The 25,627-nt window shown below is 36.8% G+C and overlaps 2 protein-coding genes across 2 annotated transcripts; both read left to right on the top strand.

The window, feature by feature from the left end:
* Nucleotides 1-7,084: 7,084 nt before the first annotated feature.
* Nucleotides 7,085-14,241, top strand: LOC141652125 (zeatin O-glucosyltransferase-like). The gene is made up of 2 exons (XM_074459758.1): nt 7,085-7,675; nt 13,256-14,241. Exons 1-2 carry the CDS (start codon nt 7,211-7,213, stop codon nt 14,201-14,203), a joined length of 1,413 nt encoding a protein of 470 aa, XP_074315859.1. The 5' UTR covers nt 7,085-7,210; the 3' UTR covers nt 14,204-14,241.
* Nucleotides 14,242-20,899: 6,658 nt separating this feature from the next.
* LOC141652124 (triose phosphate/phosphate translocator, non-green plastid, chloroplastic-like) lies at nt 20,900-25,561 on the top strand. The gene is made up of 10 exons (XM_074459757.1): nt 20,900-21,340; nt 22,524-22,646; nt 22,739-22,891; nt 23,058-23,143; nt 23,239-23,323; nt 23,674-23,793; nt 23,892-23,960; nt 24,529-24,658; nt 24,774-24,873; nt 25,200-25,561. Exons 1-9 carry the CDS (start codon nt 20,945-20,947, stop codon nt 24,848-24,850), a joined length of 1,239 nt encoding a protein of 412 aa, XP_074315858.1. The 5' UTR covers nt 20,900-20,944; the 3' UTR covers nt 24,851-24,873; nt 25,200-25,561.
* Nucleotides 25,562-25,627: the final 66 nt, after the last annotated feature.

Genomic DNA, 25,627 nt, shown 5'->3' with positions numbered 1-25,627 from the left:
TATCCATAATATTTATACCTTGTGTTGGTTTTGGGCCAAGTTTTAAAGTATTTGAATAGTACGGCTTTGGGTTGTTGATGAATATGGATTTTTGGTGGTTTTTATGTCGATAACGTATTAAACTAGGCTAATTTAAGGGTGGTTGTAGGCCATATTAAGTGGTTTTCCGGGAAATAAGCGTAAAGAATCGTTAATTATAACATTGCCGATTTTCATTTAGTCATTAAGTTTTAGCCTCATCATCGGGTACCCTTAAGGCTAGTAGACAACTTTGAGGTGTCTACACACATGCATACATGCACAATTTAATACAAGTTTGAATGTAACGTATGGATGAAATTAATCCAATTAATTATAACTTTATTATACTATAAATAGCATCACATTTCCACTAACCTTCCTACTTCACTTTTTAAATAATCTACATATACATACATATCATAATTAAAAGAATGTCGTCGTCTTCATCATCTGCAGTCGCACGTCCTCAACAATCGGTAACCCGCTATATCAACCCGATTACGTGCATAATTCACAATCTCCCAGTCATACGCGATTCTGCTGGGAAGCCAGCTTTTAATTCTCTTATCCAATTGAGGGACATCCTCATTGAGAATGGGTTTTCAAATGTTAGGGCAATCTACCCGGCTTGGAATTTTGGTCGTGGGTTTCTTGGATATGCTCTGATCGTGTTTCGAGGGGATGGTCTTGACGATTTTTGCCAAGCAAAACAACTCGCTGCAAGGTATGCATCACGTGACCATCAAAGGGACAAAAGTGACTATTATAACGACCACCCTAGGGTTCGTTGTGTTCACGTTGGGCCTCACTTATGGATTGCCACCGCTGAGGACGCTCATCTAATGAGAAGAATCATTTTGTACAATTTTATTAATGTATCGAAATCATGGGAAGACGAAGAAGTGCCTCATTTTGATCCCCGTGTTGATGCCGATGTAGTACGCATGATTTATAATCATGTTTATCCTCAGTACCCACCTCCTAGTCAAACTCCTGTTAGGGTGTTTGATTAATGTACTAATTAGTTAGCTGTTTGTTTTTGTGTTTTTTTTATTTTTTATTGTGTTTCCTTTTTTTCCCCTTGTTGGACTGTTTTTTTTTTTTTTGCCCTATTGTATAATATGCTCGTTTTATTATATTGGTCTACTCTTTATTACATGCAAATGCTTATTAACATAAATTTTAAATAACTTGCGAACAGACAATTGAATGAAACATTAACATATAATATAATGACTATGGTAGTGCATAAAAACCGTGTTAGTTCACAAACACCTCTAAAAATAAATGGAAATTGGAAGATATCAATAAGATAATTAAAACGGTTCTTATAAGAACCGTGTTATACCCAATGAAATATAAAAAACCTCTAAAAATAAATGATGCTTTATTTATTGGCGGTAAAATCAAACACAAAGAAATATAAAATAAAACGGTTATACCCAAACCGTTGTTAAGGAAGTATACAGTTATAACGGTTCAGGCCGTTGTTATGTATATAAAAATGATGCTTTATTTCTTGGCGGGAAAATCAAACTACGTGAAAATATTACAGACAACGGTTATTTCTAACCCGTTGTACATAGTACTAATCAATTACGGTTTCAAACAAAACCGTTGTCTGTTTGGAAACAAAATACAACGGTTTTTCTTATACCGTGTTTATTAATTACTTTCCAATAAACAAGGTCTTGCAAGTGTTGTATTATTCACACATATATACTCTGAGCTTCCCCTCCCCCACATAATATTCTGAAACATTGAGCTTCCCCTCAACCACCAGCCTACCTCATCGCCGTCGCAGTCATCGTCATCATCGTCATTGCCGCCGCCAGATCAATCCGGATTCTCCTCTTTAAAGAAGTAATAAACCCTTCTCTCTAGAGATTTGTTTGTTATTCTAAGTATGCATTGTTATTATTTGTTTATTAATTTCTGCTTTAGATATGGTCCAAAAGAGCAAAAGAAATGATGAAAATGCGTCAGGCGACGACTCAGGTGATGAGAATAATTTGCAACACATTGCGGGTCGAATGCACCACTGGGTTTCCCTAGAAGCAATAAATTCAAAGATACCTAATCCTTTACAATGGGATAAAGAAACGGGGCTGCCATATGGTGAGTATGCCGGGTATTTTGCGAGTTGGATTGGTTGTCGTGTAAGACAGTATGTGTCTCTCGGTACGCTGCGTATCAGTGAACTGAGTAAAATACGGAACACCATGCTAATAAACAAAATAAAGGTATGTATATACAATAATAAATGTTTTTGTTGAAATTAAGTTACTACTTGATATGTGTATTCGCCGAAACACTTGTACCAACTATGCTCATCATATATGCAGTTAGCTTACGTTGTCCCCGAAAAGTATGATAAGTACCTAAAAACAAATACAGGGGAAGCCCTCGGTTCTTGGAATGAAGTTAAAGATTGCTGAGAAGCACTTGTTCAACAAGGAAACCGGGGAGATGATCAGACACCCACCAACAAAGAAGTATCCGTATGTCACTCAAGACCATTGGGATAGCTATATCGCTTATAGGCAGTCTGACAAGTTTAAGGTAACTTAATAATAATAATAAGTAAAGAAGTATACTTAGTTTAGTATTTGGTTATGCTTACGGTTCTTGATACAATTTTTTTGATAACGACTATGAGTGAGAGGAACAAGGCGAACATTTTAAAGAAAAAGACCGTCTTTTACGGCTCCCGAGGTGGATATAGATTGATTAAGAAGAAACTTGTAAGTACATAATTACTATAGTATTAGACTGTACTATTAGGTGTTTTAGTCGGATATTATATATATTCTAGTAATCATACATATTTTGAGAGGATATCAATGTGATGAATGAATTGTAGGCAAAGCTTGGAAAATTCAGTCATCACGACGTTTGGGTGGAAGGTCACACTCCTAAGAATGGAAAGATGAAAACTGAATTTGATAAGGACATCAAAGAGAAAATTGTATATTTGAATAAATATGTCACTTCTACCACTGGTAGTCGGAGTTATATACCTGTGTGTTGCTTAATGGTTTTATGTGTGTGTAGAGGATCTGTGAGAAGGAGGTCAAAGAAGGAAAATGGAAGCCTGAAGGACGTGATGACATTCTTGCTAGGGCAATCGGCAAAGCAGAGCATTCAGGTCATGTGATAGGGGTATCGACGCATGTTGGTATCACTAAGTATTTTAGGAAAACTACTCGAAGTGGTGATGATTCCAAGAAGGTAATCTATAAATACTGTATTTGAACCAACGTAATTTATAACTATATATGCTGACATTAATTTCTACCACACAGCTACATAAAATAGCGATGTTGATGATGAGAATGTTGGAACGGGGGAAAAGCCATCAGAAAAAGAGCTGGATATGGTTCAACAAGTCATAAAGGAAGCAGAGGAGGAGGAGAAGAAGGAGGAGGAGGAGGAGGAGGAGGAGGAGGAGGAGGAGGAGGAAGAGGAGGAGGAAAAAGAGGTAATAATATTTATGTCTTATATATATACAATGTGTTATATGATTTGGAAAATCAGTACGTGTTATATAGACAAGTGTTAATATACAGAAGGAAGCCGAGGAGGACATGGCAAGGGAGAAGGAAATGCCAAAGGAGACTCAGGTGGGAGCCAAGGATCGATATCAGGCAGTTGAAGAGGAAGCCAGGAAGGCCGTGACACAGGAAGAGATTGAGGTAGTTGATGATCAGACGTTCTTCTCTACACCGAAAAAGGTAATAGCTGCTAGTTTATAATTATTCATCTCAGTACACGTTTTTTACTTATGAAATTTATTAAAAGTAGTGAATGTATGTGTACTAATTGATTAAAGCCATCGTGAAGGGCGATTGCAAGGTGGCTTGTCGTCTGTTCTATTTACAGGGAAAACAGAAAGTTGCTGTTGCCAGGGGATATGTGTTCGCTTATGACCGGCTTCAACAAGTTAAGGTTCATGGTATACCCCTGCGTCACAATTACAGTAAAGTGGAAGTGTCCCAATTATATAAAGACGAGCATTTCAGCAGCTGCTACAAACGCTGCTGAAAAAATAGCATTTCAGCAGCTGCTAGAACATGCTAAAATCATTTTTTTTAAAAAAAAGAAAAAAATTAAAAACGATAACGGTTAAAAACAACCCGTTGCAAACAATTATTTCACAACGGTTTTATTTAGATAAATAACCGTTGACATATTTTCCCTCCCATTCAAAACGCCAAAAATATAAGATACCGAACGATAACCGTTGTCGAGTTCAAAACTTTTACAACGGTTTATTTAAGCAGAACTGTTGACAAAATTTTATCAATATTAATAGATAACGGTTACATACCGTTGTCAACAAATGAATATAATAACGGTTTTGCATGCAATAAAGCCGTTGTTAAATTTTGACATTCAATTAAATAAGATAACGAAATGAACCGTTATCATATATAATATTTAACAACGGTTTTAGAACGATAAGACGTTGTCAATAGTAAACTACGACAACAGATTTAAAACCGTTCTTAAGATTTAACAACGGTTTCTTAAAAGATTTTATAACGGTTCTTGATGTTATATAACGGTCGCATGTTATTTGTACAACCGTGGTACGGTATACATTTAACAACCGTCGTTGCAATAATGGTCCCGTGTTTCTATTTAAAAACGGTAATTTGCATTATTTGACCGTTATTGGATGTCTTATTTGGCGTAGTGTGTGGTTTTTGGATTTCAAAGGAGGCTGTCGTGGTGTTGCTTGCCTGATGGTGGTTGCTACTGCGGGTAGATGACGATCACTGCTTTGTGGTGACAAAGAAGATAAGGTGTGAAGATGGTGAAGTTTAATGGTGGTCTGATAGGTTTATGGTGAATTGGAGCATGCGGAGGTGAGCATATGCGCTGGTGATCGGAGGGAGTCAGCGCCGAGGAGTTACCACGAGAAGAGTGGTGGTCGGAGGGAGGACCGCCGACGGTCGACTGAGGGGTAATTAATGGAGGGAGAACAGATGAATTGGGTTTTTTTGGAATTAGGGTAAGAATTAAGGTGTCTTAACCCTTAAAGACATAAGGGTAACATGTTGTTTAGGTCACCGATCACTGTGTTATGGGAAGGAAGGGGGATAAGAGGGATTAAATTCGTATTACTTAGAAGATGGAGTAATTAAGCAGACCACTCATATGATGGATTATTCAAACAACCTTAAAAAATATTGCCGTTTATATCCCCTCCTCTCCTTTTCCTCTCTAAAAGCCCTAACCTCCATCAATCAAATCTGGGACTTCCATCGACCATTAATCGATGGTAAGCTCCATAAAAGTTCTATTTATAAATCATTAGTATGCAAAACTATGAGTTAATTAATAAAAGTCTCCTTTTTTAGTGAGATCCGTTTGTCCATCTCTATTTTTTGGAGTTTTTTTGTCCCTTATATCTTTCTAGGGTTTAGTTTATTGGATAAGAGCGGTTTGTTAATGATTCGCCATGTAATTCTACAGTGGATACGCATTATTCGCCGGGGATCTATGGTGCTAATTTTTGCTTTCCAAAATTCTTAACAATGGTTAAGATTATAGATTTTTGCTACTCCAAAATTCTTAAATATGGACATGAACACAAGTATAAAATCATATAAGGAAAATTCGCAATCCCTCATCACCTAATGCATTTCCATATTCAAGCTCAAAATTATCAGCGTGGCAAATTAGTGTTGAGCCAGAGCCTTGATCACCGAACTTCTTTATCCTTGATTGAAGAAGGGAGCTAAACATAACAACGGAGGATGTGTCCACAACATCCTCGTCTTTTATAAAAGCATGACTCGTAGTTAGAGGTGTTCTCGGGCCGGGTTTGGTCGGGGTCGGGCTGGCCACGGGGCGGACCAAGCTCTTCTGGTCATGCCCTTTACCAGGTCCGTGAGTGAGACGGGTTGGGCCGGGCAGTAGAAGATACTCCCTCCGATCCAGACAAATGGTAACACTTACTTAAAACGGAGGATACACACCAATGTTAACATACCTTATTTGGCCTAAAAAATGACTAACTTTATACCCCACTACCTATTTACATGTCTGTCATCAAATGGTCCACTCACCCACTCACTCAATGTTACAATTTGTCTGAATCAGAAGGAGTATAACACGGGCCAAACCCGTATTCTGTTTTAGGCGGGCCAGATGAAAATTTAGGAGCCAGTCGCGGGCCAATGATGGGTCGGGTCGGGCCAAATTGCCTAAAATAACGGGTCGGGTCGAGGTCATCCCGTGCTGATGACCAGCTCTACTCATAGTCACTGACAATTTATAACCCATGTTCGAAATCCGTTAACATCAAAGTAACCTATGTACAGTCGTACCTTAGAGCATCCGCAAAGGTGAGGCTCCCCATATTTTCTCTTTCCTTTTCTTATTCGTCCACCTCATTTTCCACTAACTTTTTCATTTACCCTTCCCATTTCATAATTACATCTATGCAACAATGGGGTTCCCCAATTCACACACAAAAATTTGGGAACCTCCCCAAAAGTAACACAAATTGCCTTACTTTTTTTTGGGGAGCTCCTCTAAAAACAGTGGAACCCCAAATATTGGGGAGCTTTGTGCAACAATGAGGAGCCCCATATGAGGAGAGAGAGGACATATGGGGAGGCACCTCCCCACCTTTGCGGATGCTCTAAAGTACCTTACCCCCTCCACCAAGTAAAAACAATTGATGGACAGAAACACAATTACAAGTATATTAGGAACGCAAATTCTCCCTTGTGAAGTGTACTATTCCGTCACAAACACTGTTCACATTTGCGACGGGCCAAATGTTACCATTTTTTGTGAAAATGTGACCATTTTTTTATAAGTGACATTTTATAAATAGTACTTGAGTTGTTACATTTTATCAAAAAGTGATCACATTTGCCCGTCGCAAATTATGACTGTCAGTCTGTTACAGGGAGAATTGGTGAGGAACAGCCAAAGTTTGTTCAGAAAGCTAAAAGTAATTTACTCTATTTGCGAGGAAAGTGGCTAATCCATCACACCACATGACAGGAGTATATCCCCGAAGAAATTCACAAGTCTTTCCACTATATAACTATAACAACACAAACACCTTTCATTATTCGCATTCACTTAATTTCGGATCAAATCCACAAAAAAAAAAAAAACTTAAAAAAATATAATCAACAATATAGTACTCCATAATACATATACAATGGCAGCCATTAATAAAGATTGTAAAAATAATAAAAATGTAGTAGTAGTAATAGTAATAGTGCCATATCCAGCACAAAGCCACCTTAATATGTTCTTAAACCTGTCACACCTTGTTATTTCATCGTCACAAAATAATATCCCGGTTCATTATGTTACGTCCACACAACATCTTAACCAACTCAAGCTCCGTCACCCGGACCTTACTAATAATACGGGTCTAATTCTCCGGGAATTTCCAATGCCATCATGTGACAAAATTGCGGATGTTTTCAAAAGTGTCCACCACCTCACTACCCCTGTTTCCGGCCTTCTCCGTAGTCTCTCTGCGAAATATGACAAAGTGGTGGTTATTCATGACGCTCTAATGGCGTCGGTTGTGGAGGACGTGACAGGTGTCCCCAATGCTAAGGCCTATACCTTCCATACTGTTTCTACCTTCTCTATTTTCGTTAACTTGTGGAGGGTACGTGCATGTTTCTCCCATTAATTTACTCTCAATCTTGAATATTTGTCGTGTGTTAATTAATTTGGTTATATTTAGCGTAGATTAACCCTTTACATGTTATTTATAGTCATAAGACCATAACTTTGAATTATTCCAATATCTCATTGAATAGTTTACACTTTTTTTTTTTTTTTTTTGAGGAAGAAATAAAATAAGTGTAAATTATTCCTTAGGATAGACGGAGTAGTAATTTAGCTTGGTTCGTTTAATCGATGGTGGACTTGGCCTTTGGAGATTGTATCTTTCTGTGTCAACTTTTAGGCCCTCTTCTTTTGGACTGAAACGGATCTGATCTGAACTGAACTGAACTTATAGGATCTGAACTGAACTGAACTGAACTTATAGGATCTGAACTGTACTTATAGGATCTAAACTGAACTGAACTTATAAGATCTGAACTTGTAGATACCTCATTTCTGCACCTCTCGCAAACCACCCGGTGATGATTGGGCCGCATGTTTTGTACGCGGAACGATTTGTGACAGTTCGTAAGTTTATCGTCAAGTGATTGCTCAAACACTGATGTCTACCTCTTAGTTGTCATCTACGTGCCGACACGGTCGTTTTGACAATAATTAGAGTACATTTGGAGTCTGGGCCTAAAACCGTCTTCATTTTCTGATAACCGTTAAATCCCGAGTCAGAATGTTCTGGAATGTTCCGGATATTTCTATTCCATATTTTATAAATATTTCACAATCTTTTATTCTTTGGTAAACAATTTCCCGTAATATTCATACAAAATATTAAGGAAAACCAAATTATCCCGTTATTCCATAACTTAAACACGGAAATCTTTCTTCCGCAGGAGAAAACCACTTGGGAACAGACGCAGCAGGTGCTGCGCCTCTTCCAAGAGACGCAGTGACTGCTGCGCCTCTTCCCAGGTCCTTTTCTGCGTGTTTTTCGTATCTTTTTCATATCTTTCCGAGATTCACTTCCAAAGTCTCTCCGAAACCCTAATTCCTTCACGTGATTAGTATAAATGGGAGCCTTCACTTCTCATATTTCTCACGCGAGTGTCCGCCCTTCTCTTCTCCCTTTGCATTCTAGACCTTTGTTCTTACTTTTTGGCGTCTACGTGCTTGAACATTCGACCACGTAAGCTCGGATCCTTCCGTACCAAATTTCGTTTGCATGACCGACCAATTTGACCAACTCCACCATAATCAACTTTAATCAATCTAATCGTTTTCCTCTTACGAGAGCACTTTCGTCTACATTCGAGTCGAGCATCACTAATCGATAACTTAGTTCTTCTCGTTTCGTCAAACATGTAAGTTTGAGGGTGTAAATCTTTCTTTTATTATTGTTATTTACCTTTTTCTATCATTAATGTAAGGTTTATGTCGAAAATACCTTTTAAAACCGATTTCTAAAACCTCGTTTAAAATCTCTTTTACGGATTTCCAGAAAATAAACCGTCGAGAAAGGACGCAAAAGAATCGCGCCTCTTGAAGGAGCGCGATTCTGCCGCGCCTCTTCGTGAGGCTGCCGCAGTTCCTGCTTCCTTCGTCCTCTGTAAATTCGTTCGTTTTTGTTAGCTTCGTTTGTTTTCTTGTCAATTCTTTGTTACAATACCATCATAATTTCACATGTATATATTATTCATCATTAACATGTTTAATTCGTCATTAAACCCGACTTAAATCCCTTATAATCTCATATTTGCGGGTTTTCGTCATTAAATTCAATCCGGGTTGTAGGAATTCGATTTGTTCATATCGAGTTTCTGGAATTCGACCTTTGATATATTTTCATCTGTCTATTATGTTATTCGTCATTAATTTGTCGTTAATTCGTCATGTTTAGCCTATTTTGTTCACCCATGTCATTAATCAATCATTCATCCATATAAATAATTCGTTTGCATTTGTCTCATCCATGTTTTGTTGCTTTTATGACCATTAATCACATGTAAATAACCTGTTAATCACTTCCATCCGGGTAAATATCGTAATTAATCATTTAAATTCACCAATTAACATTAACGATTTGCAGTTCCGGCTTCACAGCCAGAACTCACCCTTGGAACAGACACGCACAAGAATCATCTGCGCCTCTTCCAAAGGGCGCATTTTTTCTTTGCGCTGTTCCAGTTGATTTATTCTCTCTGAACTTCCGTTGTTGCTTGACCTAGTTTAATTAGCTTACGTATAATTGACTATTAACCGTATTATCGCCTAATCATCTGTTCGTTGATTCTTTCTTTTATTCTTTTTCTCAAATTATCCGTTTTAAAGGTATTTTCGACATAAATCGCTAAGCCCATTGTAATTATTGTAATTTTCTTTATTGTAATTTTATTTATTGTATCTATCACATTTCTTGTATCATTTGTATGCCTTCACATATAATTGAGCATTAAATCCTACTTTGACATTAATTGTATGTTAAATTTCTTGTTCACCGACTTAGTCTAATTCTCACATGCTAGGATCAAAACTTGGATGTTGCATTGCATTCATATAATCGACGATATATCGAGTATAGATGATGTCCCTAATCATTAGTAGAGGCCGCTATCGAGGCGGGCGGGATTAGGTGTTCGATCAAAAGAACTTCCTAATACGTACCCTCACCCCTTTCTCCAGATCTCTGTGAACATCCGTGTTCATTGACATCCACGAGAGTCATTCTAGACATAGAATGCTAAGGGTAACGATTGCTTAGTGTTCATGTCACTACTTTATGTCTTGACATGACACGAGGTATTCGAACGGTTCCAATTTCCCATAAAAATTGGTGGCGACTCCACAAAATGCAAACGCTTGTTCTCTCTCCCAAGCGCCCCGTGGCCCCATTGTCCACGTAACCGAATCAACTTATTGGATCTCGAATCGAATTGAACTTATAGGATCCGAATCGAATCATCGATAGGATCTCGAATCGAACTTAACTTATAGGATCTGAACTGAATTGAACTTATAGGATCTGAACTGAACTTACACAATCCGAACTTAAATTAATTTAACTTAATTATTATTATTATTGTTATTATTATTATTATTATTATTATTATTATTATTATTATTATTATTATTATTATTATTATTATTATTATTATTATTATTATTATTATTATTATTATTATTATTATTATTATTATTATTATTATTATTATTATTATTATTATTATTATTATTATTATTATTATTATTATTATTATTATTATTATTATTATTATTATTATTATTATTATTATTATTATTATTATTATTATTATTATTATTATTATTATTATTATTATTATTATTATTATTATTATTATTATTATTATTATTATTATTATTATTATTATTATTATTATTATTATTATTATTATAAAAAAAACACAAACTTTTATTGAGATTAAACAAAAAATTTACAAGAAATTATTGGGCAGCCAAGAGAGAACACTGATAAAAACATACAGTCTTAAACAAAAGGTAAGATAATAACATTTTTCCGTTTTATATACATTGATTTGTTCATACATAATACTACGGTTACATTACGATAAAAAATAATGAGAAGAGTGATAATTTTGTTTTAAAAATAATAATGTATATATGTATCGAATAATTAATAATGTCAAATGTTTTTGTGTCTGTTTTTAAAAATAATACTTTGTATATAACTTTTCTAAACTGAATTTATAGGATTTGAACTTATATGATCTAAACTGAACTGAACTTATAGAATCTGAACTGAACTGAACTTATAGGATCTGAACTGAACTGAACTTATAGGATCTGAACTGAACTTATAGAATCTGATCTGAACTGAACTTATAATATTTGAAGTGACTTTAAGTAAGTTACTTTAAGTCTAAAAGAACAGGGCCTTAGGGTGTGTTTGGATACCATTTTAGAAGGGAAAGGGAGGGGAGGGGGAGTGAGGGGAAGGAAAGGTAGGGGAGGGGAGGGGAGGAAAAATAAATTATGGTTGTTTGGATAACAAAAATGATGAGAGGGTGATGGAAGGGAGTGAGGATCTTCTGTCCCATTTGGTGTCCCAATGTATGTACCACTCCAATCATCTTCTAACACGTCATGAAATTAATATAATTGTTGCAATATTTTATTTTGCAACAAGTGATGTGTCAAAAGGTGAGTGGAGTGACACACACAATGGGACATAAAAGTGGGACAGAGGATCCTTACTGGATGGAAGGGGAGAAAGAGAGAGAGATGACAGAGTGGATGGAGGATGTTGATGAAATGAAAGTAAAAAAAAGTTTTCCTTCCAAATCTTGCCAAAGATGGAAAGATTTTAGTTTGTTCTAAGGCCCTGTTCTTTTGGACTTAATTTCAGTTCTTATAAGTTCGATTCGATTGATTCGACTCTAATAAGTTCGATTCGATTCGATTTAGCTTCATTCATTCGATTCGATTCGATTCGAGATCGATTCGATTCGATTCAACATTAATAATATTATTCTTATTTTATATTCTTACTATTATCATTATTATTATATTAATCTATTTATTATTTTTATTATTATATTAATATATATTTTCTATATTTATTATATTACTATTGTTTTTATTGTTATTTTTATTATTTTATTTTTATTTAATATATTTATTTATTATTATATTATTATGATTAATGGCAATATTAGTAGTATAAAGTATAAAGTATTATTATTATTATTTATTATTATTATTATTATTTATTATTATTATTATTATTTATTATTATTATATTTATTATTTATTAATATATTCATTTTCATTAATATTATTAATTACATATTTATTAATATTATTAATATTATTATTATTAACATATTTATTATTATTACTATTATTTTTATTATATTACATATTATTATTATTATTATTAATTGTTAAAATTATTTATAATATTTATATTATATTATACTTATCATATTTATTTTTTAGTTATTATAATTAATTTATTGTATTATTTAATATTATATTATTATTAATAATGTTATCTTTTATATTACTAATATATTATTATTACAATATTTATTATTATATGACTCTTTTTTATATATATTATTAGATTATTATTATATTATATTAATATATTAATAATAATAATAATAATAATAATGAATAATATTTTTATAATATTTATTATTATTATTATTGGTATTAGTTTTATTATTATTATAATCTTTTATTTTTCATTTCAGATCAGTTCAGTTCAGTTCAGTTCAGTTCAGTTCAGCTCCATTAGGTTAAGTTAAGTTCAGACAATTTCAATCCAAAAGAACAGGGCCTAAAGGAGGGAAACTAAATCCTCTCATTTCCCTCTCCTTCCATTTCCTTCATTCCATATATTGTAACCAAATAAAGGAAATTAAACTCCTCCCTTTCCCTCCCCTCCCTTTCCCTCTAATTCTCTCAATCCAAACACACCCTTAATATCCGGCCGGTACAAATTTCAATAAAATCCATGAGTATATGGCTGCGTTATAATAACTACGGTCGATAGTGTGTCAAATTGGAGCAGCAAGTCAGCAACAGTAATCTAACCTTACAATTTTATGAAAATTACAACCAATTTTTTTATTATTGACAGATATATCCAGATAAGCCATTTGCACTAGACCCTCCGGATGTTCTCCCAAGTTATCTTCCTTCCGTAGCAAACACACACATCCCCTCTGATTTCGGCGCCTTCATTGCTAAAGAGTGGACGCTTAACTTTCAAATTGACGCCGGGACTCTATACAATGGGAGCAGGGCCGTTGAAGGCACTTATGTAGGATTACTCGAAAAATTGTATCCTTTGAAGAAGCATTTTGCAGTTGGCCCTACTATTAGCAACAAGTTTGTGCCATGTCACTCGAAATCTGATCAGAATGCTTCTACTGAAGTCGCAGCAGATACTAGACTTGAATGCTTAACGTGGCTAGATAACCAAAAGAAAGATTCGGTGATCTTCGTCTCATTTGGAACAACAGTATCACTCCCTGAGACAGTAATCCAAGAATTAGCAACCGGATTAGAGAAAAGCGGCCATAAGTTCATGTGGGTGATCAGACAAGCTGATAAAGGGGACATCTTCACTAATGGGGACGATCAAGAAGAAGTTGAAGTAAAGAAGCTTCTACCAGATGGGTTTTTCGAGAGAGTCGGAGACAGGGGAATGGTAATCAGTGGAGAATGGGTCCCACAGGTTGAGATTCTAGGTCACCATTCAGTTGGAGGGTTCATGACCCATTGTGGATGGGGTTCCTTGACTGAAAGCATGACCATGGGTGTTCCTGTCATTGCTTACCCTATGCATTCTGATCAGCCTATGAACTCGGTTTTGGTGACTGAAGTGCTTAAAGTTGGTTTCCTTATTAGAGACGATTTTTGGGAGACTCGACGACAGCAGACTATAACCTCAGACATTATTGAGAATGTGGTGAAGAAGCTGATGGGTTCTGAGGAAGGCGAGGGAATGAGAAAAAGGGCTAAAGATATCGGTCAAAGCCTTCGTGGTTCTATGGCTCAAGGTGGTGCGTCTCAGCTGGATTAGTAGGTTTTGATATTAAGAACATTATATAGTTTCAAAAAATTGAGTACTGTCTCATATATTACAGAGTAACAAGTCGGGAAAAAAGAAAAATAATGCTAGGAATAAAAATACGGTGGTGATTGGGGATATACCGTGAAGGTTGGGGTTATTTTTAAAAAAGCAAATACGTGGTGGTAATTTGTAAAAATACGCAAATACGTGGTGGTTATTTGTAATTTTTCCTATATTAATTTTTTTTCTGTATGCTTCAATCATGTGGGAGCCATTTGGCACGGGACTGGAGAAGTGATACCCTTTGTACCAATTTTTTGTATGCATCCGATTCATGGACATTATTAGGGCATATTAGCCGTATCAGCGTCTTCGGCAGTTTGGGTACCTCAAGTGATGCCAGCACTGATGGCTCGTGGTATTGTTTATCGCCCAGCTTCAAGTAATAGATATAAGGTAGAGTATGTTCCGTATGTGGATCATTCATGAAGTGATGAAACCATATTAATGATCACCGAGGTGGCGAGGTTATGTTTATGAGAGATTGACGCATGTTTTGATCCAGGTGAGATAAATTCTCACTACGGTGGTTGGTGTGCTCAAGTCTCTCACTCGCGTTTCGCGTATCACATATCTCGAGCATGTCCATATATCTCAAGCATGTCGGTACCTCAATAGTTGAATCTGATGATAGTTGAATCTGATGTTACTGCAGAGGTTTTTTTTTTTTTTTTTTGGAACAAATCCTTATGGGGCTTATATAGCATTACATAAATCGGCCTCAAGCAAAGATACAATGTGTAACGGGATATTAACATCCCAACATCGGCAACTTGGTACCCACGGAACAAAATGTGAGCTAAACTATGAGTTACCCTATTAAATAGTCTACGAACAAAAGCAAAGGAAACAGACTCAAACCAATTACAAAGAACAAAAATATCCTCATAAACTAAAGAAATATTACTTCTATCTCGCCTTCTGGTCTTAAGTGCATCAATGATAACCTGACAATCACTTTCAATAATAATCTTCTACTCTCCATGTCTTCGCGCCTCCTTCAGCCCATAAAGAATTGCTACCGCCTCCGCAACTGTTGGCTCTCATTCCTCACGCACCTGAATCGAACATACCCATTTCGCCACGCCATCATCACCATGACACACCACTCCCCATCCCATACCGCCCCCCTGCATCAAACCCGCATCAACATTTATCTTAACTATCCCCACATACGGTCTTCTCCAACTTTCCCTCTCAGCCTCCCCTTGTCCGTTTTGCCCTTCTACACCACCCTCATCACCCATATGCCCAGCCATCTTCAACTGAACCCCACCAACGAGGCCCCTCATCTCCTTACTCCCCTCTATTTCAAATATCATCTCTCTCACTCTCTTAATAACCAAATTAGCTCGCTAATCACCATCATCGAAAATTGCTTATTTCTCCTTTTCCAGACGGCCCAACATCCAGTCATAAACATCACCCTTTCTCACGAGTCTAGTGCCCTCAAGACCTCCTCAGCCCAGCCTCTCAAATCCATTCCCCTCGCCATTGTATGAACCTCACACCCAACTCATACCAAACTCCCCCAACCCACCCACAATCTCTAACAACATGGAGACAAGTCTTGACGCTGCCGTGACACCGTGGGCATAAAGAATCCGTCAATCCCATCCGAGCTGCCAAATTGCATTTTGTAGAAATTGCTCCATTACAGAACTGACAACAAAAGACTTTAATACGAGGCATAACATCTACTTTCCAAATATAATTCCAAAGCCATTTATCTGCATTCAGTGCTAATTGCCCTTCCTCCTCAACACCATCACCAGTAAGCAATCGGTATGAAGATTTAATAGAGTAATTTTCGTCCTTCTCCCCATCCCCACACCACTCGTCCCTCCCATCAGTCTCACCCAATCGTATATTCAATATCATGGCCGCTTCAAAAGGAAAAAAAAAGACCCTCAACTATTCCCATATCCCACGCACCAACCCCGACCACCATCAAGTCTGCCACTTTCATATCCGACGACGCATATCCTAAAAGTAAAATAATGCTTTGTGTCTGAGTCTTTGGTATCCAAGGATCCGTCCATACAAGAGTATCACGCCAATTTCCAATTTGCCCACGAGCTCCATTATATAGTGCCTCTCTACCTTCTAGAATACTCCTCCAAGTGTAACTCGGATTTGGTCCCAACGTAGCTTCCAAGAAACTCCTATCTGGGAAGTACTTTCCTTCCAATATATACCCGACACATAAGACTATTCGCTACCGTTAACAATCTCCATACCTGCTTGCCCAACAAAGCCAAGTTAAACATATAAAAATCACTGAAACTCATTCCCCCTACATTTCGGACGGCACATCCGTCTCCATGCGACCCATAGTATTTTCCTCCTCCCATTCTCTGACCCCCACCAGAACTGAGATACTAAAGAACTTAAGTCATCACAAAAATTGACAGGGAGCTTAAAAATGCTCATCGCATAAGTCGGAATAGATTGGCCGACAACCTTTATTAATACCTCCTTACCCGCTTTACTGAGCAGCAGACCCCACCAACCTTGCAATTTCTTACCCAATGTAATACTCGGATAATTTGGGACCCATAAAAGACCTAGGGACACGTGAGGGAACCCACATGTACTCGGAAGTAAAGGATGACCCCTCCTACGAGACCAATTAAGACCTAAGCTAGACCTAGTAGACTTCCAGTGAACCGAGTAGAACTATAGGTGGACCAAGTAAGTGAGTTGGCACTCGGCCGAGTAGGGGTATACTCGACCGAGTGAGTACCACTCGGTCAAGTGAACTGGTCACTCGGTCGAGTGGTGCTGAGTTGTACCCGAGAAAGGATATTTCGGGATTTCATCTTATCCCAACCATATCCCCTTCATTCTTCTTCTTCTCCTTTCTTACTTTAAAAACACTCTCCCCTCTCTCTAAAATGCTTCCAACGTCCTTCCCTTGGCCTTCAAGCTTGGATTAATGGTGGAACACCCCTCCTAATTCCCGATCTACCTTTGTAAGTAGAAATCTCACCTTTTCCTCTTTGTTTTATGAGTAATCTCGAGTTAGGGTTTACTAAGAGAGATTAGTTAGTAATTGGTTATGTAAAATGAGTAATTAGTGACTAATAATAAGGGATTTTATGTTATATTATAGTATAGAGTGAATTGTGATAGTTATTATATGATTTATGTAGGATGAGACGGTTTTATGCGATGAATACTTTGTGGTTTCGATTAGCTTGTGGATTCTGCTAAGAGGTAGGTTATCCTACTCGATTTCAATATTGTGTATACATATTTGAGTGTCTTTCCTTGATAGTGCATACATGAGTCGGTTAGTATGTATGAGGGATTGAATTCATGAAAGAGTTATATGTTTAATATTGTTCTTCCATTTGTCATGGTTGTGATTGTGTTGTGTTGGAGGTCTTTGGTGGTGATACTTGATTGTTGAGGAGACGTAAACGGGTTGGAAAACCATCTTATGTTTGGGTCGCCCATTGGAGCTTCCCACTCCAAGGGAGATGTGCACATTAATGACTTGAGTCACGGAGGGACTCGTGTGGTTGAGGCAGGACATCTGGAAGGGGATTCGATTGGCTTCCGGATCCGGTACGTCTTGGCGTGTCCCGGTACCGTTGTGTGAGGTGTGGTGTCGTGGACGTGTCCCTGACACTGGTGGTTGTGGGTACGTCTGGGCGTGTCCCGATACCGGTGTGGTGATTTCATAGTCAAGTCTCATTCACGTAATTATGTCGCGTCTACACTTATCGGGTCATGTCTTATGTTTGTGTATTGAAACTGGCGTTTGTTGTGTCTGTGTAATTGTCACTTATTTCCGGGGTGGCCTGTGTCGATCCATATGATATTTCCGATCATATGAGGAGCAGTTGTTTTTAGGTTAGCTTTGGTAGCATGTGGAAGGAGGGACGAGCCGTGATGATATTCGAGTCGAGCATAGTTGATTAGATTAGTTTAGTAGACATGAGTTGTATTATTCATTTCAAGTTAATCATTTATGTCTATGTAATCCACTAAATATTTATTTATGTTAATTGTTTTCGATTGCGACTCCGATTTCACTACTTCGGAAAACCGAGAAGGTAACATCTCCCCATTAACTTGGCCGGGTACGAAGGGGTTGTTACACCCAATCTGTCCCGCACCATCCTAGTAATACCTTGCTTCGATTTACCCACCACAGCCGGTAACCCAAGATATTTCTCCTGTTCCCAAACCTCAGTCACTTGCAAAATATTAACCACTTGTTGTCTTCTTACCATAAACGTACCCTTACTAAGGGTGTGTTTGGATACCATTTTAGGAGGGAAAGGGAGGGGAGGGAGAGTGAGGGGAAGGAAATGTAGGGGATTGGAGGGAAGGGAAAATAAATTATGGTTGTTTGGATAACAAAAATGATGAGAGGGTGATGGAAGGGGAAGAAGAGGGAGATGGTAGAGTGGATAGAGGAGGATGATGAAATTATAGTCAAAAAAAGTTTTCCTTCCAAATCTTTGTCAATGATGGAAAGATTTTAGTTTGGTCTAAAGGAGGGAAATTAAATCCTCTCATTCCCCTTCCCTTCCATTTCCCTTCTTTCATATATTGTAACCAAACAAAGGAAATTAAACCCCTCTCTTTCCTTCCCCTCCCTTTCCCTTTAATTCTCTCAATCCAAACACACCCTAAAAGAAATTGTAGTCAGCCTTATTTATCAGCTGCCCTGACGCACTTTCATATTCCCTCAAATATCATCAACTCGTTTAGCCTTAGATGCACACGCCTTTGTGAAAATAATGCTATCATCTGCAAACAATAAATGAGACACCATTGGAGCCTGTGGTGCCACCCGAATCCCGTGAATAGACCCACCTTCTACAGCCCGTCTCAACAAAGATGAATGAACCTTAGCACAAAGTATAAATAAATAAGGTGATAACAGATCTCCCTGACGCAATCCTCTACCCGATTTAAATTTGTCAGACAACTAACATTTAACTGTAACTACATAAGAAACAGAGCGCACACACTCCATAACATGATCAACCCACGCCGAGGTAAATTTATTTTGGATTAGATTTGATTATTTATACGGAGTATTTGTTTTAATGTAACTTTAATGGTTTATTTTATTTTATTTATATATTTAATTCTCATGTTAAAGATTGCACACGCCTTGCTGGATAGGCTAGTTGAGGCGGAGCGGATTTGAGACGAGAAAGAGCAAACCCTTAAATATTGGACTTTTTTCCAAATAAGATTCACATATATTATAATCGTATATAGATATAATATACCTCCGATAAGCACAAAATCTCATTTGTGATAACCGATATCCATTACAAACTTGTGACGGTTATGTAAAACCCACATTGATAGATAAGACAAATCATTTATGACTCACTAGGCACTTTAATTTTTCTCTTATCTAGGATGATTTACAAGAGAGACTTACCGCCTAATAAGATCCACACTTTATTTTATCATTTTTTTAATGCCCTCTTGGCTCACAAGCCACGAGTGAAAATTAGAATCAGCAATGTTATGGGTTGCGTTGTAAAATAGAAAGGGTCCAGACCAATAAATAAGTGGTGATGTTGGACCAGTAACTACAAGGACTCTTTATACTTCTACAGTTCCGCGATCAAGTCCAGATTCATTATACTCATTGGCAGTGACGTTACAACTTGCTTAATAGACAGATTTACTAAGCCACCATACTTCTTTAATAATCAACTCATTGTATTATTTAATTACTCCTTGAGCATTCATTTTGATTATGTATGTAGTGACGATGCCGGATAGTCGGATTCTAGTCACCATATAATAACAAAAGTATTCAAAACTAACTCTACCCATGGACTCGTGGTCCTGGTACCTTCGTCATGTTTTGTGTTTATGCTATATCGGTTTAGTTTGGGTTCAAAATAAGTAAAATGACAAGGAAAATTCAGATCACCAGCTAAAATGTTAGTTTTTTACACTATTACATTCTCTGAGCTCGAACTCGGAACTTCTTATTAACATTAAACAACTTAGTGCCAGCTAATCTAAGTGATTATAAATTTTACCCTTTAATGTAGCTTAATACGAAGTACTGTTTAGTGTTGCATTGACAATTTGGTCTTAGCTCAAACTAACATCAGATATCGTTCACGATATTCAAAACTCAGAACTACTAATTTTCCTGAAAAATAACATTTTTTTAATAGGCAAATTGCCAACGAATAAGATTAATTAATATAATCATTTATAAATTAACAACAATTAAAATATGTGCTCCCTTAATAATCTTCACATTTCCTAAACGAAATTTTCCAACTATAACACAATTTAAACAATTAGGATTCTCTCCATTTCCTAAAAGAAATGGAAGGTCCATTTTCTATCAAGGGTCAAGATTTCATCTCACGGCAACCTAATGGTACAATGTTTTCAACTGGTAAATAAAGAAAAAATGCAATAGAAAAAAAGATGTAATATTATATTATAATGTGAAAGAAAATGGACAAAAAATGAAGATAAGGAAATTAAAAGAATCTTTGTTCCAATTTAAAGGTCAAATATAGTCTCAAAAAACGTTAAAAAATGATATTCCCCCTTCATTTGGCAACTTTTGTCCAAATTACAAAAACCTCAACTATTTAACAAGGAAAAATCTTTGCAGTCTTTTCGGTACTCAAAAATCAAAATACTTTCTCTCCTAAAACTGTCACCTGCGCGCCTAAAATGCAGAGCACAGCAATCTCCATTTCTCCGTCCACCTCTCTCCACCGTACTACTCGCCGGAATCCTAATTCCACTGTCTCTCTCCACCGTATATCCGCTGTCAATTTCTCCGCACAACGGTTAACCTTCGCCGGAAACTCGCCGGAAAATGTCGGATTCAATCTTAGCCGTCAATCGGAGTGTGGATTCGGCGGTTTGATTTCATCGCCGGTGGTGAGAAAGACGCCGGGAAATGGTGACGTGGCGGTGGTTAGGGCGGCGGTGCCGGAGAGTGTTGGTGGTTATGGTGATGAGGTTAAGGAGGCGACAGCGGTTGGTAATCGGGTGGTGGAGTTAGGGATTTTGTTTGCGGCTTGGTTTGGGTTTAATATTTATTTTAATATTTATAACAAGCAGGTTGTTATTTTCTCCAATTTTTGTTTGTTTTTTACTCGTATTATGGAATACTTTCTCTGTTCGATTTGATTGTTTACGTGTTTTGAAGAATATGACTGACTGACTGATTTTTACTCGTATAAAGTACACTATGTTGGATGTGACTGACTGATTTTTGTCCGTTTTGAACGAGTATTGATTTATTATTACTGAGTACTTCCTTGGTTCGATTTGATTATTATCGTGTTCTGAAAAACACATTTTATAAAACGAATACAATCAAATGGAACAGAGAAAGTATTAGGTTGAATGTTATTGACTTACTGTATTTTTTTGTCTTTTCATGTGAGTATTTGGTAATTAGTTAACTCATGGTTCTATTTTTTCTGTAAGAGCAAAAAAGTTGTGCTTTTTTTAATGATTTTGCAGAGTCGAGTATATAAAATCAAGTACAAGTAATTATTTCGGGAAAATGTGAGGAGAGTAGCGTGTTTTTGAGAAGAGGATGTTATGATAGTGATGCATTACAGGCTACAGCATTAGTGATATTGCCTAAAAATGTGGCAATCTGTGGTTATGGTAATCTTATTAAAACCGTCTGTAACTTGTTCGCGAATTTGTGACACGGCCTATGTTCAAAACCATGATGTTGTTAATTGTGATAGTTTCTCAAATATAAAAAGACTTGAGCTTGTGATTGAGAGCTTCGTCTAGGTGTAGCCGTGTAGGTAGATACATGTTCGAGGTGATTGGTGAATGAGGGTCTTTTAGGTGGATAGTAAGGTTAAATGAGAACTTCAGTGATCATGGTTGCATTGCTTTTCAAAATGAATTGAAAATGAAATTTTGCGTGGGTAAGAGAAATGTTTTGCTCTCTGCTTTAGAAGGCGGTTGTTGTGCATAGCCTATCTTAACTCGACACCTCACTTTAGTTGCGCGCCTGGCTCTCTGATTTTGCGAGAAGACATGACATTTGACACTTCATTTTTGTCCAAAAACATGTTCGTTTCACAAAAATAGCTGTGTCCACTGTTGCATGCAACATTTGCAGCTGATATCCAGGCAATGTAGAACAGTTCAGGAGGAGGGAGTATCAATTTGAATTTGATGGCTTGGAATTATAATATTGTATTCTGCTATGCATTTCTGTTGTCCCTTTTGAACTTGTATGGTTGAATGATGTGAATGTTGATCATTCCTACAGGTTCTTAAGGTATTTCCCTACCCCTGGACTGTCAGCGTGATTCAGTTCGCCGCTGGGTCAATCCTTGTGCTCTTTATGTGGATGTTCAATCTCTACAAGAAGCCTAAAGTTAGCAATGCCCAGGTAACATGTCTAAATTTGTTTTCTACAAATCCGTTAAATCATATGGACAATTGGACATGGCTACAGTAATACGGTTGATTGTTATGTTGTAGCTACTCGCTATCCTGCCATTAGCGGTTGTGCACACCTTAGGAAACCTTTTCACCAACATGAGCCTTGGAAAGGTGGCTGTATCTTTTACACACACGATTAAAGCTATGGAGCCCTTCTTTTCTGTCCTCTTTTCTGTCATGTTTATGGGAGAGGTAAGTATATCATAATATAACGGAAAGTATTTTCACGAGAGTACATTTTAATGACGTCTAAATATATTTTGAGAGATAATGAAGATAGAACGAAGTGCTTTGTTCAAGAGTATTATGTAGTTTCAGTTTATGTGCATAGCTTAATTCTCAAAATGTTGGTTTGTAGAGACCTACTCCTTGGGTTGTCCTTTCACTGATTCCTATTGTTGGAGGAGTGGCTCTTGCATCTCTGACAGAAGCGTCGTTTAACTGGTTAGCTTACATGCTGTAGCCTTTTCAATCTTACATTCCCATGGACACTGGTATATTATGAGCGAACAATGTGGTTGCATTATTTTTTCTTGAAGGGCTGGATTCTGGAGTGCAATGGCTTCCAATGCCACAAACCAATCTCGTAATGTCCTTAGCAAGAAGCTCATGGTGAAGAAAGAGGTAATACATTTGTCAAGACTCGATATAAAAAGCTGCATTATATGAATAAGCAGGGTTATCGGATTTACTCAAGTAACCCGGCCATGAATTGCAAATTGATTCATGATTCGTTAGACTATCAGTTCGTCTGAATTAGCTTATTAGTTGGTATGAGTTCATGTATTAAGAGCGAACTTCGTACTAGTATAAGTATTAGCTCAAGGACTCCTTGTTAGTCGGGTGATTGATTAATTGGTTATATATCTGGATTCTAGAGTTATGCTATTCATACAACTATACAAGTAATTGGTGCATTTTCGTTGTGCTTTATCATTAAATGATTAATGTGATCTTTATTAATCTTGTGACAGGAATCGATGGACAATATAACCCTCTTTTCCATCATAACAATTATGTCATTTCTACTCTTAGCTCCAGCAGCTTTGTTTATGGAAGGAATCAAATTTACCCCTGCATATCTAGAAGCTGCTGTAAGAATACTGTTTTTAGCTGTTTTTCGAGTGTTTGAGCTCCAAAGACCAATACTCAATAAAGCATTTTGCCGATACATTTCTCTTGGTTGTGGCAGGGAATTAATGTGAAGCAGATATACATGAGGTCTTTACTAGCTGCTATATGCTTCCATGCTTACCAACAGGTAGAATTGTACTCCTTCTCTAAAGTACTTTTTTACTGCTTCTTTGTAAATGTATATTTCCTTGAATATTACCTAAAACCTTGGTTTACTGTGCTGATATAACTTGTTTTTTTTTACGCGTGTTTATCTTCATTTTTCTGCTCTGTTGATCTTGCTCTTGTTTCGCAAGTATAAATGTATAATGGTGTTGCATAATGGTTCCTAATGCAGATGAAATGTAGGGCAGTCTCGTATTAGAACTTGTTAGCATCCTGAGAGACGGTCTCATAATATATTGCGAGACCAACCCCAGTTCCACTTAATTCTTCACTCATATACACATTAGTAAGACACAAGTACTCATAGTATCATCGGTCTCATGGTATTCTTATCTCGAGACACTTGAGAATTTGTTCTATATTGGGATTATTTGAACTGATTTGGACATTCAGATAATTCGATTCACTGGCAATATCAAAGGTCTTGGCCTTTAGATGGTCGGCAATCATGTAGCTCGCTGCATGTAATCTTGCTTTCCCATCAATCATGAGACACAGTGTTAACTTTAATTTCAATGTGAATATTTCAGGTATCTTACATGATTTTGCAAAGGGTTTCTCCCATAACCCATTCTGTCAGCAACTGCGTAAAGAGAGTGGTCGTCATTGTCAGCGCTGTATTATTCTTCAGGACACCAGTTTCACCTATCAACGCTCTCGGTAAGCTCACTGGCTTCGATAATCTACATATTACCTTTCAGTTCACCAATATATTCTTTGTTATTATCAGAATACATTGAAAATCTCATTTTTTTTTGCCTTTCCTCAATTGTAGGCACCGGAATAGGACTTGCCGGAGTTTTCTTGTATTCCAGAGTGAATCGCATCAAGGCGAAACCAAAAGCAGCTTAACATTTGTAGATTGAAGACTGGAGGTGAACTAACTCATGCCTCTGCTTTCTGTAGGCATATAACTTAATGTAGAGTTTTTTGAGTTCTAATATTATAGGTTGGATCGGAAAGTTGAATGCATTCCTTATTGGGTGTGCCATTATTTTTAGAAACCACAAAAGCTCAGTAATCGATGGCAAATCTACCATGTTTGTTATCGTTATAACTTATAACTCAACTTGAATAATTTACATGTAGAAATATCACTAACCTGTATCATTTTCTCGCCATTGAAAGTATCATTACGGAAGGATTATGTTACAGACCACTTTACTTGGGAATGTATGAGAAATTCACTTCTCTATTGTAGTACTAGATATAGAAAGTGGTCGATTAATTTGCGATGAATTAAAAGGATGGAGACGATCTAAATTGAATGGATGATATGTATTTTACATTTCATCTGCACTATGTTTACCGTCTATGCGTGATCCTCCTTTCCAATATACTCCTCCGGTCCTCCCTATGATGGTCTTAGCTAATGCGACGCGTGTAAACTAGCGTTATTATCAAATGCTAAGGAATTTTTCTATCTCTGTTTTTCGAAAGTAGTGAGCTTGTAGTTATTATATAGTATAAGAAAATGTACATCAAAGTCGGCAATCTTTTACTGTTAAATTTAAATAAGGAAAACGTAAATGAGATTTTTAAGGGAAAAAAGTTAAATCAAAAGTATGTATTGTCCGAACGCCCCATTAGATTATTAGAATCGAAATTTCCGACTTTTTTATTGTTTGT

The sequence above is a fragment of the Silene latifolia genome, chromosome 4 (assembly GCF_048544455.1).
Source record: "Silene latifolia isolate original U9 population chromosome 4, ASM4854445v1, whole genome shotgun sequence".
Lineage (NCBI taxonomy): Eukaryota > Viridiplantae > Streptophyta > Magnoliopsida > Caryophyllales > Caryophyllaceae > Silene > Silene latifolia.
The sequence above is the reverse complement of the archived record's forward strand: the minus strand, read 5'-3'. Positions and strand labels throughout refer to the sequence as shown.